Source organism: Colletotrichum paranaense (assembly GCF_030867605.1).
Source record: "Colletotrichum paranaense strain IMI 384185 chromosome Unknown Scaffold_4.1, whole genome shotgun sequence".
Taxonomy (NCBI): Eukaryota; Fungi; Ascomycota; class Sordariomycetes; order Glomerellales; family Glomerellaceae; genus Colletotrichum; species Colletotrichum paranaense.
The window spans coordinates 1,501,842-1,515,063 of NW_026848962.1; the positions used below are offsets into that span (position 1 = coordinate 1,501,842).

Below are 13,222 nucleotides of genomic sequence, written 5' to 3' on the forward strand. Positions count from 1 at the left end.
TGGTCTCCTGGTGGCCCTGATTGCTCGTCTACTCGGTTCAGGTCATCTATACATCTCAAGAAATCCCTCTTCTCGATGCCGCAATTTTGTAAGCCCGGGGGGTAAGTTGGTGTAAATTTTGGTGACAATGTTCTGGATAATCGCTGTTTGATGATGATCGGAAACGCTAGTCGGGGCCGACTGAGGGTAATCGTCGGCAGTTCAGGACCGGGGGTTAGATTGTTGTCAGGCAGTCTTGGGATGGCATCTTTTAGGACATCGAGATATTGCTGCAACTCTCTGGATCGGGGTTGATTTCGCGATTCTTGCTGCTTAATGAGGTGCCTTTCGGAGATTCTTTGAATAAGAGCAAGACTTTGATTCCGATCTCCTTCGTCTGTGTTCTTTTTTTTTTCGTATTTGCAAAGCCCGAGTGATGTAGAGCCAGTCTCTTGAGTTGACTGTGATTCGCAGCCGTCCAAGAAGCCTATGGGCTGGCCGGGAACCGGTCCAGGTAAAGACTCGGTACCGTGTGCATATGTCGCCATCTTCTGAATGACTTCACTGCGTCCGAATCCAGCTCAACACCACTGATCTATGAGGCATTCGGATCGATTTCGGCTTTGCATTGCGAGTGTAAAATGGAAAAGAAACCCGGAGATTTTCAATGTCGAATGATGTCTGGGATCCTCCGGACAGGCCGGCGGACATACCTATGTCTGCAACACATCCCGACCCTGGATATGCGCGCGGCACGTTGTGGGATGACAAGTGAGACACGCTACTAGTTTGAACTTTCCAGCGGTGTTCTCCGAAAGAGAAGATTACGTGCATAACCGAGTCCGGAGGTCAAGCGCGGCGAGTGCGCAGGCGGGTGCGAATGCGACGAAGAAAAAAGGGGCCTGGGTGCACTCCCAACTCGGACTTCGGCCCTCATCAAAGGTGAAAACCGACTCCGCCTCCAACGGCTCACATAAGTTCGACCAACCCACCCGCAAATCTAAAACAAGACCGCTATGCGATAGGGCATTGTTGTCCTTACTGCATCCCTCATCCCACCGGGATCTTGAAGATCATTGAAAAGGGCACAGCATTTCTTTCAACGGACAGTGTCTAACTAAATACAGCCATCTTTCCGAAACGCACCATTCTTCAGGTTGATACCGAAGTCCATGATCCATCTGATGGCTTCAAAAGCTCTTGAGCAACCGCCTCCACCAAGGTAGCCTGTCCAAGTCACGTTCTCCAGTCTCAATTTCTCGCGACTCATCCAGATCGCGTCGGCGACCGGACATCAGATCAATCTCGCCCACCCTCCAGAAATGCGTCTTATACCAGAACTTGTATCCAAACCAAATTATGGGAAACAAGGGTAACAAGATGTAAGCGTCGACAAATGATCCAGCATCGAATGGTGCAAGGGTGGTCCAACCTTGTACAATAGCCAGGAAAATGTTTGCCGCCAAACCGAAGTAGGCGTTCCACGGATACCATAACGAAACGAATGGCAGTGAACTCTCCGCATGGCCCTGAGCCTTCCACGCTTGTCTGAATCGGATGTGGATGAAAGAGATGGAACCCCAGACGAGGAAAGTCGAGACACCGCTGAGATTAACGATGTACGAGTACGCCTTGCTAGCGCCTGTGCTAATGTTCATCATGGACAGCGCGCCACACAGGTTGGTGAACACGATAGCCGGGATGGGGACACCCCGGCTATCAGTCCTACCTAAGATCTTGGGCGCCTTCTTATCCTGTCCCATGAACAGAAGGGTGCGAGATCCGATGTAGATGGACGAGTTGCATGCTGATAAGCATGTAACAAAGATGAAGGCGTTAATCAAGTGCACGCCCCCTTCCCAGCCGGCGTTCTGGATAGCCACCGTCATGGGACTCTTCACGGCTCGGGAGCCCCCGTTCACGAGCTCGTCGGCATTAGCCGGGCATGTAAGGCCGAAGAAGAAGGCAGAGCCCATGTAGATGAAGATAATGCGCCAGAACACCTGGCGAATCGCGAGTGGCACGGCGACCCGAGGATTCTTGGTCTCGGTGGCGGCGACGGCGACAGACTCAACACCGGCGTAGAATGTGGAGCAGAAGACAAAGACTTTGGCGGTACCTCGGAAGCCGTCGGTGAAGGCGCCGGGGTCACGCCAATATTTGAAGCCCAGGGCTTCTTGTCCAGGGATTCCGCCAGCTGCGTATCTGTGTTCCAAATCAGTTTGTGTTGATCGGAATTGGTATTGTGGATGGTGACTTACACGATGGAGAAGAGAAAGTATGCAACCAAGCCAATTAACTTCAGCAAAGCCAACCAGAACTCAGCCTCTCCGAAAGCCTCAACTCCGAGCAGTTGGAAGCCAAGGAAGAGTGTCTGAGTGCATATTAGCGGCGTTGTTCTCCAAGATGTTCATAGAAAATGCATACCCAGAAGATCAGGAAGTAACCCCACAGCGGCACTTTGTCACTCCAGAAGACGAAAATGCTCGACAGCACGTTGTACTCATTGGCCAAGACACACATCCAGATGATGTAGTAATTCCAACCCAGCGCAACACCGAAAGCCTTGTCGACAAACCGATCAGCGAGCCCAGTGAAAGCACCACCGCTAGGATACAACGTCGTCAACTCGCCCAAGCTCTGCATAATGCTAAACGCAATGACACCAATGACGCCAAATCCGATGAGCAAGGCGGCGGGCCCGCCGTTGGAGAGCGCGCCGCCCGCACCGATCAGGAGACCCGGCCCGATGATGCCCGCCAGAGCCATCATGCTGAGGTGCCGCGTCTTGAGGCCTCGCTTAACGCCGCTGTGCGGGTCAATGGCCGCGAAGTCGGCGTCCGCTGAAGTAGAATCATCGGCATGGCCTGCGCGGCCGACGCGTGCGTCCTCGATGACAGGAACGTCATCGCTGTCCTTGTCGTAAGCTCTATATCGTGACATTGTGGCGACGGGCTTTGTAGAATGGTGCAATGTGAACGCGAGGGGGCGGAGGATTTGATAAGTCAATGATCCTGCCAAGCTCAGACGGTATCAGTGGTCCAGTACGGTCTCAGTCGCTTATCAGTCACCGATCTCCCGTCTAGAAAGTTGGAGATTCGCAAGTTGAGTGTCCAATGTTGTTTGAGGTTGGGAGAGATATTCCAAACTCATGAAGGAATTCGACCCGGCCCTTTGGATCGGGATTTCGAATGCATTACCGCGAAGTAATGGCCGGGCCACTGCAGTCGAGAAAATCTCGTCATATCAAAACGTGTGCAGAGTGACACCGTGGTGATGGCGGATTTGCGCCGCGGGATCGCGTCATCGCCTGTCCTTGTCTCAAAGTCTCTCCAATTGGGCCATCGAGGGGCTTCAATGGTTCGGGACCCGCTTACATGCCGTTTAGTGCGGGGGGCATCCCGACCTCTTTCACGATCTCTTCCCGTTTAGGAGATTCTATTAGACGTTGGTATTCAGTCACCATGATGGCTGGTTGACTCGTGCAAAAAGGCTAATAGATGTTGACACAGACTTTGGATTGGTGTCAATTGAGGCATGGTCTGTGAGGGCTATTATAGTAATGTCGCAACAATTTTCGTCCTCGAGACGATAGTCTCAGCTCGAGCGGGTTGACAACAATAATACAGCCTTCTTCGACACCATGCAAAAATAAAATGAGACGTGGTGAAACGGCACAAGTAAGGTAGTAGAGCGCGAGCTTGTCCATCATCCGAGCATGCCTTGTCGCCCTTCGCACAGCCATGTCGAAATAGAACTCAGCTCACGCTAGAAGAAGTCAGCCTCATTAGCATTCATAACTATTCTTTCCAAGATAGGTCTTCTACTTACCACTTGCCATCTGCAAGACAAATTGAGCAGCAGCGTCCGCATCTTCAGCATACGTCAAATGGTCAACAGTGATAAAGCCTCCACTGCAAACAGCATCATTTTCATGGCAGATGATCTTAGTTTTGCCCTCAGCGCCCGTAATGGCGTTCGGGTTGCCAGGATCCCCAAATGTCAAAACAGAGTTGATCTTGGCCATGGTAGCCGCCGGAAGAGTGTTTGCAGTGCTCCGAACAACCAGAGCACCCTGAGAGTAGCCTGACATTACAATTTTGGTATTCGGGCACTTTGTGGCAGCTTCATTAATGAAGTTCGTCCTAAGCAGCCTAGAGTAAGCTTTCGCCTCTTGCTATGCTTGGTCCATCTTCGACCCAAGAGAGATATCTTTTGGAAAACTTACATGCTTGGGACACCCTCGGTGCCATTCTTGTTGAACCCAGCAAAGGTCGCGGGGTACTCGACACCCTGGATCATAACAGTTCTGGTCCCACGCTGCTGATTGAGAGCATCGAAAAATGGCGGCCCTGTAACGAGTCCGACGTTGCCGGGCTCAGTGGTGCCCCGAGCAAATATGACGGTGATATCGGCGCACGCTGTATTCTCCTCCAAGTCATCCTCCGTTGTGTCGATGCCGACAGAATCCGCGAGACCCTGTTGGAGAGGGGTTAAGACCAGTCCCACTGCGTCGAGAGCTGCCGCGCCTGCTGGCAGAGTGCTGATTATTCTGAGAAATTGGTTCAGTGGACCAGAAGGAAACTTCGCCAGAACGTCGGGAATATCTTGTCTTTCCTCAAGATCTGGAAAGCCTAGCGCCATTCGTTTCAAGTCGGTCGTGAGCACGTCGGTCTCCGATGCAGGAAGGCCATGAACTAAGGACGCAGTCTGCATGCCAAGGAAGGCGAGGACCAATGCCATTCGGCAGGCTGGAAGTGAGAGCAACATTTCGGATGATTTCTCTTGGTGAAACGTTCGGTTGAACGAATGACTTGAATATAAAAAGCAGATGCGATGCAGACACTCATCTCAAAAAGAGACAGGTCAAAGGTCTAGAATATATGTTCACGGAGATTTTGCAGGTTTCTCAGGGCTCCAAGGTATGGGTCGAGTTAACAGTCCAGGGCAACGCATGCGATTGGCTCACCGGGAGCTGAAGTTGTCATCTGCCATCAACAGGCACGTCTGTTTGCACGCTTCAAGACGGCTTTACACCTTAAACTAGGGCATATACCTGATAATTGAGTCTATAGGGCCTTGAAGTAGGATCACCCCGCATCGATTCCCGAATGAGTTCAGGGGCAACGTTCAATCCAGGGCGCAATGTACAGCCGTTACTAGTTTTGAGAGCTTGCTATGTCGTATTTCAGTATTTACTCTAGAGTGAATGCCAGAGACTAGATGAACCATTGGCGGGTTCTGACGTATGCAGTCGGATGATGCATGTCAAAAAGCTGGAGAAGGACACCAACATCGGTCTTTGAAACACATGGGACGACATCAAAGAGCGTCTCAAGCCGAGGCTTGCAAAGCTTCAGCCTCGAGCACAGGCGCAATAGGTAACTGCCGAAGAAATGCAAGGCCACCAACTCCAGCAGTTGGAGGGTGAGGTAGCATCGAGGCCTGCGCTAGTCGGGCTAGCCATGATTTTGCAGGTGCCTCATTGCAACCATCTGAAGTACTCCACTTTGGCAGCTGTCTGTGCCTCGTGACATATGACGAGAGGGCCTACATCTACTTTGTATCCGAGAATGAAGGAGAAGAGAAAAGATCTAGCGCTTCTCAACGATGATCAATTGGTGCTCTGAGAAAGATAATGTAACTCCCAATGCCTCGCAGAAAGGGATGTGCCCAAGGTCTTGTCTCGTAGCTTGCAACCTGTCGGTAGCATTGAAACAGATAGAAACCGACTGTTCAGTGAAGATGTTGATACTAAAATTCTACAGTCTATGGAATGACAAACGCCAAGAGATCAAAGGAAAGGGTAGTTGTGAACATCCAACAGGTGGAAACTCTTCCATCTCTTCGCCTCGTCCGCTCCATGCCTTCAGTCCCCCTCACTGTGCTTTCGCTTTTGACTCGTCGATTCCCAGGCGGCCGAGAACAGCGCGAACGCTCTCCCCGTGGTACGAGTACATCCACTTGCAGCCCATGTGAGGACCGACCATCTTGATGTAAGCCCAGATGGTCATCTCCTTGATCCACTGGTGAATGAAAGAGGTGGACGTCTTGCGCAGGTCGCCGTTCTGGGTGGTAAAGTCCACAATCTTGGACACGCGGTCCTTTCGGTGGTCTTCCCACGCTTGGATGACCTGCGGGCGGGCGCTGTCGTTGAAGAGCGGCGCCTTGATGTGAGCGAGGGTGTATGCGAGGGTTTCCGCGTCCTCAAAGGAAGTCGCGCCACCTTGACCGCCCTGTAGGAAAGCTGTCAGCATAATTTCATCCTCTACTGGTGGTGGTGGTTCACTTACAGTTGGGGGCATGCCGTGAGTTGCGTCTCCGATGAGGAGGACTCGGCGGCTCGGGGAGGACCAAGATTCCTTGGCAGAGAGCAAGTAGAAGCTACATATCTTCTCGTCAGTATACTCATAATCATAGCGTTTGATCATCATGTTACTCACGGCCAGAGAGTCAACGACTCAGTCGGGGTCCGGTGGCACAGCGCGCGAACCACCTCCGGCCAGCTCGAATCGATGGGGAACCTCTCCTTAATCATTTTCGCCAGTGTCTCCTTGTCGGCGTCCAGCGCCGCCCAGTCCTCACGCGGCCGCTCCTCAACCTCAAAGGTCGCAAAGTAGCTAACCTCATCGCCGTCCGCCGACGCCGGCATGACGGCGAAGGAGCCGTTGCCGCCGAAAAGCATACAGGGGTAGTGCATATCCGTGTCAACGTCGGGCAAGTCGCTGAGCTTGAAGGTGCCAGAGATACCAGCAAGGCCCTGGAATACGGGCTTGCTGCCGTTAGGGCGCACAAACGACCGCACCCGCGAGTGAATTCCATCAGCGCCGATGACGAACTCGGCCGTCACGGTCTCGCCGTCCTCGAACTCCACGGTCGCCGAGGTATCTGTCTCCTCGCGAACGCCGGCGCACTTCTTCTCGTAGTGGATCGGCACCCCGAGGAGCTCGAGCTGGCGGATCAGCTCGCCGCGAAGGACGGTGCGGCGGATGCGCAGGGCCGGGTAGTTGTACTCTTCATAGCTGCCGTTAAGGACCTTGGCCAAGAGGCCGCCACGGCCGTTGAGGAAGGCGACGGACTCAAAGGCGAAACCTTGGGGGCGGAGGGTGTCGTAAACGCCAATGTGGTCGAGGACGCGGAGGGCGTTGGGTGACAGGGCGATGTTGCCGCCTGAGACGAAGTCTTTGGGCCTGGCTTCGTAGACTGCGGAGGAGATGCCACTCTTGTGAAGGTAAAGGGCCAGGGTGAGTCCCTGGGAGAATGGTAAGTCAAGACATGAAAAGATATCAGAGATTAAGACCGTTCATACGGAGAGACCGCCTCCAATGATAGCGACTTGAGTCATTGTGAAAGTTGAGGCTAAAGTGTTTGATTAAGTAAGGAAAATGGGTATCGTATATGGCGGTCCTGGTGAAAAGTCGGTCTCAAATGCCGATCGCTGCGTATTCTGTATGTATCAAGAGATGTCTGGTGCTGTCAATGTGTTCTGTGATGGACCTGAGCTCTAACTAAACTCATCTCACCATCCAAGTCGCTTAATCTTATACAAGACCTGCGTGTTCCGTGAATTTGCACCTATCCGCTGCGATGCGGGATCGAGCCAAGCAACGTACGATCGCTTGTCCGATACGGCTGCAGCCATCTCCGTCGTCCGTGGCGATTCTCTGTAGCTGGGGGCTAGCGGAGCCGTCAGCCGGATCGGTCTCCGGTGAAAACGGAGGATGATGGACGGACTTGGTGTGGCGCCGCAGTGAGACGATGCTTCTTACAACTGCTGCTACTGCTGCCTGTCGTAAACACAATTCCAGTATGTCTTTTGGTGTGAAGATTGGCCGTCAACTTCAGTGTGTATTCTCCGCTGCCAGCTATGTTCCGGATATAACCCTTATGATGGCAAATGGAGCAAGGAAGAAACGTCAGTCGAGGGGTGTGGCTGAGCACTGCGTTCATCGCCCGCCCGAGCAGACTCCAGACCCTCTACCGGCTGGATAGATCCCAGCGCACCCAGGCTTATCCCATTCCACCATCATATTCAAGATAACGAACAAACAGCAATCTCATTGTTTTTTGAAAGTAAAATCGCGCGTTTCTAGCGCCATCCCTGCATCCTTCGCCAGAGTTGTGCTCCGTATCCGCGCGCGTTGATGTAAGCGCCGTCCCGTCAAGAAGCGGACGCTACACTGCACAGCCACACCCCACACACCAAGATAATTTGGTCTTGGATAGAGTGCCAGTTACATATCGCACTTGAATAAGACCAAGGGCATCTCAGACAACATGAGAATTTGGAGATGCTTATTTCGGCTGTTTCTTTGTTGATTGATCATTATTGTTGCCACGGCTCACTTTTGTAGCCATCTCAAACCCAGTAACCTACCCGTACCTGCGTAAGGGATTGCGGACAATTGATCTCATAGCAAATTTTATCTTCGCGTAAATACCTACAATAATTTTGCTATTTGATCGTTCTTCCGTTGAAACTCGTTTAGTCCCTCTAGTCCGTTAAACAACAAAAGAATGCATGATCGTATGCGCCGAGATCGATGGTGTCAATCTGGAGACCGCAAATAGAAATCGGCTGGACTTAGAGCTTTATGGTGCAAGTTCTTTTAGTAAACTTACAGATACATAGTTTGAATTGCGATGTCCCAAATGTGGTAGCAATAGCATCAATTACCTTAATTGATATGCTCCACGCCCATGTTTCTGAACAATAATCCATGAGTGTCATAAATAAGCACAACTACAGGATCATCGAAAAAAATATATCTCATAACCAAAGACTTCGACCTCATTGAACACGATCTGAGCATCTAACCAGCAGTTGAGACAACCGTCCTTGGTGAGGGTGTCTTTTGCGGAGTAGCTGCTAGAAATATCATCGTAGTGTGTCCCACTCGTGCCTCAGTTGGCAAGCTCAGCATGGCTTCGCAACGGTCGAAACTTGGGGAATCATGGATGGATTGTCTGGAGATATATGTCATGAAGTATATGCGAGGAAACGAGCTGCTTGGCTTTCGTGGCCTCTAGTGTTTCGGAAAGCCCTCCGCTAACGCAACATGGCTTCATGGTTTCAAGGTCGGTGTGGATAGCTACGCAGTCGGTCACCGGTGTGGAATGATTCACAAAACTTGGCGAAGGATGCAATTGCCGATTGCCCAGGCTTTCCTGGACCTATGGTCTTTGCAACTTGTTGAACATTGAGTAATCTGCACTTCGCGGTAGCGTAGACCTGACAGACCCCACTTTGCCAATTGCGGAACTATCGCCGCACTTAGATGGCGAACTTGCGAATATCACAGCGGAGAATCTCCGTCCTTGCGCGTTAGCTTACGTGCATTGCATCAAATATCTTCAAGGGTCCTTGGAGAAATGAGCCCACCCGCAAGGCAGCAGTTATAACTCGCCGGCTCCCGCAACCAACGAACTAAGAGCTCCATAATAGCTCCATTAAATGTCCGATAATGATTTGCCTACGAAAGATATGCGATTCTGGTCTGGACCGAAGGATTCGCACTCCACGAGGCGCTGCTCATCGGGCGTAAAGAGATGCTTCGAGACAATAACGCCGATCTTCTTCGCAAAGTTGCAACAGTAAGCGCGGCGATGAAACCCAAAGATGGTAACAGTGACAGTCGACACATCACTAGCTTACTAAGAGGCAACTGATAACGTACAAGCACCTTAGAGTTTAGACATCTTTATTTCTTGTTACATCGTTTGAACGCATATGCAGGGGGGGTTATCATAAGTTTAAAAAAAGAGATCATGCCTTTGTGATGAACATGGACTGCACGTTGCAGTACGCCTTCAGACCGCCAGCGCCGTACTCGTATCCGATACCGCTCTGCTTGTGACCGCCAAATGGCGCATCGTACTGCAGCTCCAAGTGGGTGTTGATCCAGACGTTGCCGGCCTTAAGCTTCTTGGCGACGCTCTGTGCCTTCTCAACGTCCTTCGACCAGACCGAAGCGCCGAGACCCATGAGGGTGTCATTGGCGCGGTGAATAACCTCCTTCTCGTCGCTCCACTTGAGGACGGGGAAGACGGGACCTGGGATACCCCCATGTTAGCCTCGGTGGAGAACAATGTTTTTTCATTTGCAAAAAGGAGGGGCGGCACGATTGAGGGGCAATGACGGGTTGAGCGATTGAGTTCGCCCATGCATTAATTTCACTTTGGGTGGCGGGAGAACATGAACTCACCGAAAGGTTCCTCGACGACAATCCTCGAGTTATCGGGCGGGTTGTCAATCATTGTGGGCGTGATGAAGTAGCCCTTGCCGTTGGAAGCGGGCGCGGTGGATCCCGCGGCCACCTTAAGCTTCGTCTCCTCAATGTCTTTGAGGAGCTCCTTGACGCGCTCAAACTGCATCTGGTTTTGAACGGGGCCGAGCATTGTGCCCTCCTGCTGTCCATCACCGACGGGTAGGTTCTTGATAGCGGTGGCAATCTCGGCGACAAGCTCGTCGTAAATGGCCTCGTGGATGTAGATGCGCTTGATGGCGATGCAGACCTATAGTAATTGTGTCATGTCAGCGGCTGTACGACTTTGGCTCTTTTGATGGGACTTTTGTCAATCAACTCCTACGTACCTGTCCAGAGTTGTACAGAGCCAGCATGGCAATCTGTGATACGTCAGCTTGAATTTTCTAAATCTCGTCGCATACATTGACGTACCTTGGGCGCGACAGCCTTGACATCGACATCAGGAAGGACGATAGCAGCATCGTTTCCACCACTGCGATTTCACGAGTCAGCGACTAACTCCACACTGCCATCCGGGGAGAGGCGGGACGCAAAAGATTCATCCCAAATCGTCCACTTACAGCTCCAGAGTGACGCGCTTCAGGGTCTTGCTGCAGCTCTCCATCACACGCTTGCCGGTTGCCGTCGAACCAGTAAAGCTGACCTTGTCCACGCCAGGGTGGGAGGTCAACCAGGGCCCGAGGTTGTCATCACCACTGAGGGCCTGGAAGATGCCGGGCGGGAAGAACTGCTGCGCCAGCTCAACAAGCTTTAGGTCACAGTAGGGTGTGAAAGGACTATTGTGACTCGGTGTCAGTGCCTGGCATGTGTGTATGAGATGACAACAGAAACGGTTCTGGAGCTTACGAAGGCTTCAGAATAAAGGCATTGCCGGTGACGAGGGCAGGGGCAATCTTGCCGCAAGCTATTGAGTCGTGTTAGTTAGAAACTTGCGCCGGGCGCTTCAGATTGGAGGAGGCATACCGAGGAGGATGGGGACTGGGCGTAATAAATTAGCGGGTTGATCGACTAAGACTACGGGAGTGGTACGACTTACAGTTCCAGGGAACGATGCCGACGGCGACGCCCAAGGGGACGTATCTCGTGAGAACGCGGCGATCGGGGTTGTTGTCGACAACCTCTTCGGGGAAAGGAAGGTTGGTCATTCCCTTGAAGTGCTTGACGGCCTCGCCGATCTCGAACTGTGCGAAAGGAAGCTGTGCGACGCGTGAGATGTCAACACGACTCGTTCCAAGATCATCACGGTCCCACGCCAATGACTTACAGGCTTGCCTTGCTCCTTGGTGAGCATCAGCGCAAACTCATCAGCGTGCGCCTCGAGAGCTTCACCGAGCTTGAAGAGGGCCTGTTGGCGCTCCTCGTACGGTGTCTCGGACCAGGCATCTTGAGCCCTCTTGGCGGCCTGCACGGCTCTATCGACGTCTTCGGGTGTTGAGAGAGGAACCTCGGGGTTGGCCTCGAGGGTAGATGGGTTCGGGCTGTTCCTCGTCTTGCTTGTCGACTCGAGCTTACCGTCGATGATGTTGTAGAACTTGGTCCAGTCCAGCTTGGACGTGCCGTTCGTGGCCATGATGGGCGACAGTGTAGAATGAGATTGTAGAAGACTAGATGAGATTTGGGGCCCTGGTCTGGGTGCGGGAAGTTACGCTGCGGTCTGGTCCGTGGAATGTGATGGGAAGAGAAAAAAGTATCAGGGTCTGATTTTGGAAACTTGACTGGCACAGATGATCGGGTGAAAAGGAAACGCAGGGCGAGAAGAAGTAGAGGGAGGGGGGCCACTGGATATGGAACATGCGAAAGCGACTACTTTTTGCCTTCTCGACCTTTCTCTTCCTCCCCCTTCTCCTGAGTCTCTCTTCTGGGGGTAAGGAGGGGTCGGTTGGGTTGCTCACAATCGCATTATGAGGAACAACGAACCAGTGGAGGGGCACGAGGAGGGGGACGTGGAGAGACAACCGGGGCACGTTACCGGGATGCCATGTCCTAGACCGAGGGTCGTCGTCTAGAACTCCGTTTTCGATGTCACGATGGCCGTTGTTGATTGACATGGACTACTCGCAGAATTGCAGCGTAGTAAGCGTGGCCCCGCGGGCAAGCCGGGGTTGTATGGGGATAGTCCAGAGCTATTTCAAATTTGGGGTAGCTCACCCGGCCAAGGCTCCCACTATGGGTAGCTTTGCCTCGCTCTGCGTGGCTCTTACAGTATTACTCCTCAGTTCTCCCTGTCGCTGTATCCGTTTTGGAGTCAGAGTAGGATGTTGAAGTGGCGGGAACTGGTTCTGTTCCATTGTGTGTCTCGGTCAGGTTCTCAACTGCCACCCAAACCCGCAACCTGCCGCCCCGCGCCGCACCATTACAATCGACAACTCAGCCAAGCCAAGCCGCGACGGGGCAAGTGTTGAAACGCGGATGAGTTGATCGGCTTAATGGGCACTGGTACGTACCGTTATGTAGCGTTATGTAAGCCATTTTAGTGTACATATGAAGAGCATTAAGGTATGCGTAGTGTTGACGCATTGCCGTCTTCCGCAGTATGTTTACCGTAGCTGTCAATGCTGACACAGACTCTCTTGCTTCTCGTGCTGCGGGTTGCCCGCAGTAGTCTCTCTAAAGTGACGAAAGGGGGGAAGAAAGTTGGAGACGCAAGACAACAGACGACTTTGGTCGGCAACGTGCCGCTTTCAACCCCTCCTTTTGCGTTTGGCACCTGGATCCCGAACCGCACCTATTTCCCCGTAGGTAGGCAGAAGTTTGACCTGTGCTTGAACCGATCGTGTTGCTTAGCCGGGTGCATTTGGAGAAAGAGGGTCTGACTCGACCACTGTCTGCGCCGTGCTTCCGCCGTTTGTCCACCTTAGCTCGCCTCGCGCTGCGTTTGAGGATTCGCCCTCCCTCCTGCAAGGTTGGTCATGCAGACAGACTCAAGGTCGAGTCAAGCTTCCCACAGCTAATGGTTGGCTGGAAATGCTCCCCCC

The 13,222-nt window shown here is 52.4% G+C and overlaps 5 protein-coding genes across 5 annotated transcripts; 1 reads left to right on the forward strand and 4 right to left on the reverse strand.

The window, feature by feature from the left end:
- Window positions 1–1,169: 1,169 nt before the first annotated feature.
- Window positions 1,170–2,922, reverse strand: CPAR01_05491 (amino acid permease; the record flags this gene model as incomplete). Its single annotated transcript, XM_060489769.1, has 3 exons — window positions 1,170–2,184; window positions 2,241–2,353; window positions 2,407–2,922. The coding sequence occupies 3 exons, from the start codon at window positions 2,920–2,922 to the stop codon at window positions 1,170–1,172; spliced, it is 1,644 nt and encodes a 547-aa protein (XP_060351235.1).
- Window positions 2,923–3,802: 880 nt separating this feature from the next.
- On the reverse strand, window positions 3,803–4,749 carry CPAR01_05492 (cutinase; the record flags this gene model as incomplete). Its single annotated transcript, XM_060489770.1, has 2 exons — window positions 3,803–4,124; window positions 4,208–4,749. The coding sequence occupies 2 exons, from the start codon at window positions 4,747–4,749 to the stop codon at window positions 3,803–3,805; spliced, it is 864 nt and encodes a 287-aa protein (XP_060351236.1).
- A 1,109-nt stretch (window positions 4,750–5,858) lies between these two features.
- Window positions 5,859–7,324, reverse strand: CPAR01_05493 (uncharacterized protein; the record flags this gene model as incomplete). Its single annotated transcript, XM_060489771.1, has 3 exons — window positions 5,859–6,363; window positions 6,423–7,231; window positions 7,289–7,324. 3 exons carry the CDS (start codon window positions 7,322–7,324, stop codon window positions 5,859–5,861), a joined length of 1,350 nt encoding a protein of 449 aa, XP_060351237.1.
- A 2,421-nt stretch (window positions 7,325–9,745) lies between these two features.
- On the reverse strand, window positions 9,746–11,817 carry CPAR01_05494 (aldehyde dehydrogenase; the record flags this gene model as incomplete). Its single annotated transcript, XM_060489772.1, has 9 exons — window positions 9,746–10,032; window positions 10,185–10,494; window positions 10,574–10,606; window positions 10,659–10,719; window positions 10,808–11,023; window positions 11,094–11,151; window positions 11,211–11,225; window positions 11,284–11,443; window positions 11,512–11,817. 9 exons carry the CDS (start codon window positions 11,815–11,817, stop codon window positions 9,746–9,748), a joined length of 1,446 nt encoding a protein of 481 aa, XP_060351238.1.
- A 982-nt stretch (window positions 11,818–12,799) lies between these two features.
- On the forward strand, window positions 12,800–13,060 carry CPAR01_05495 (uncharacterized protein; the record flags this gene model as incomplete). The annotated part of the gene is made up of 1 exon (XM_060489773.1): window positions 12,800–13,060. One exon carries the CDS (start codon window positions 12,800–12,802, stop codon window positions 13,058–13,060), a length of 261 nt encoding a protein of 86 aa, XP_060351239.1.
- Window positions 13,061–13,222: the final 162 nt, after the last annotated feature.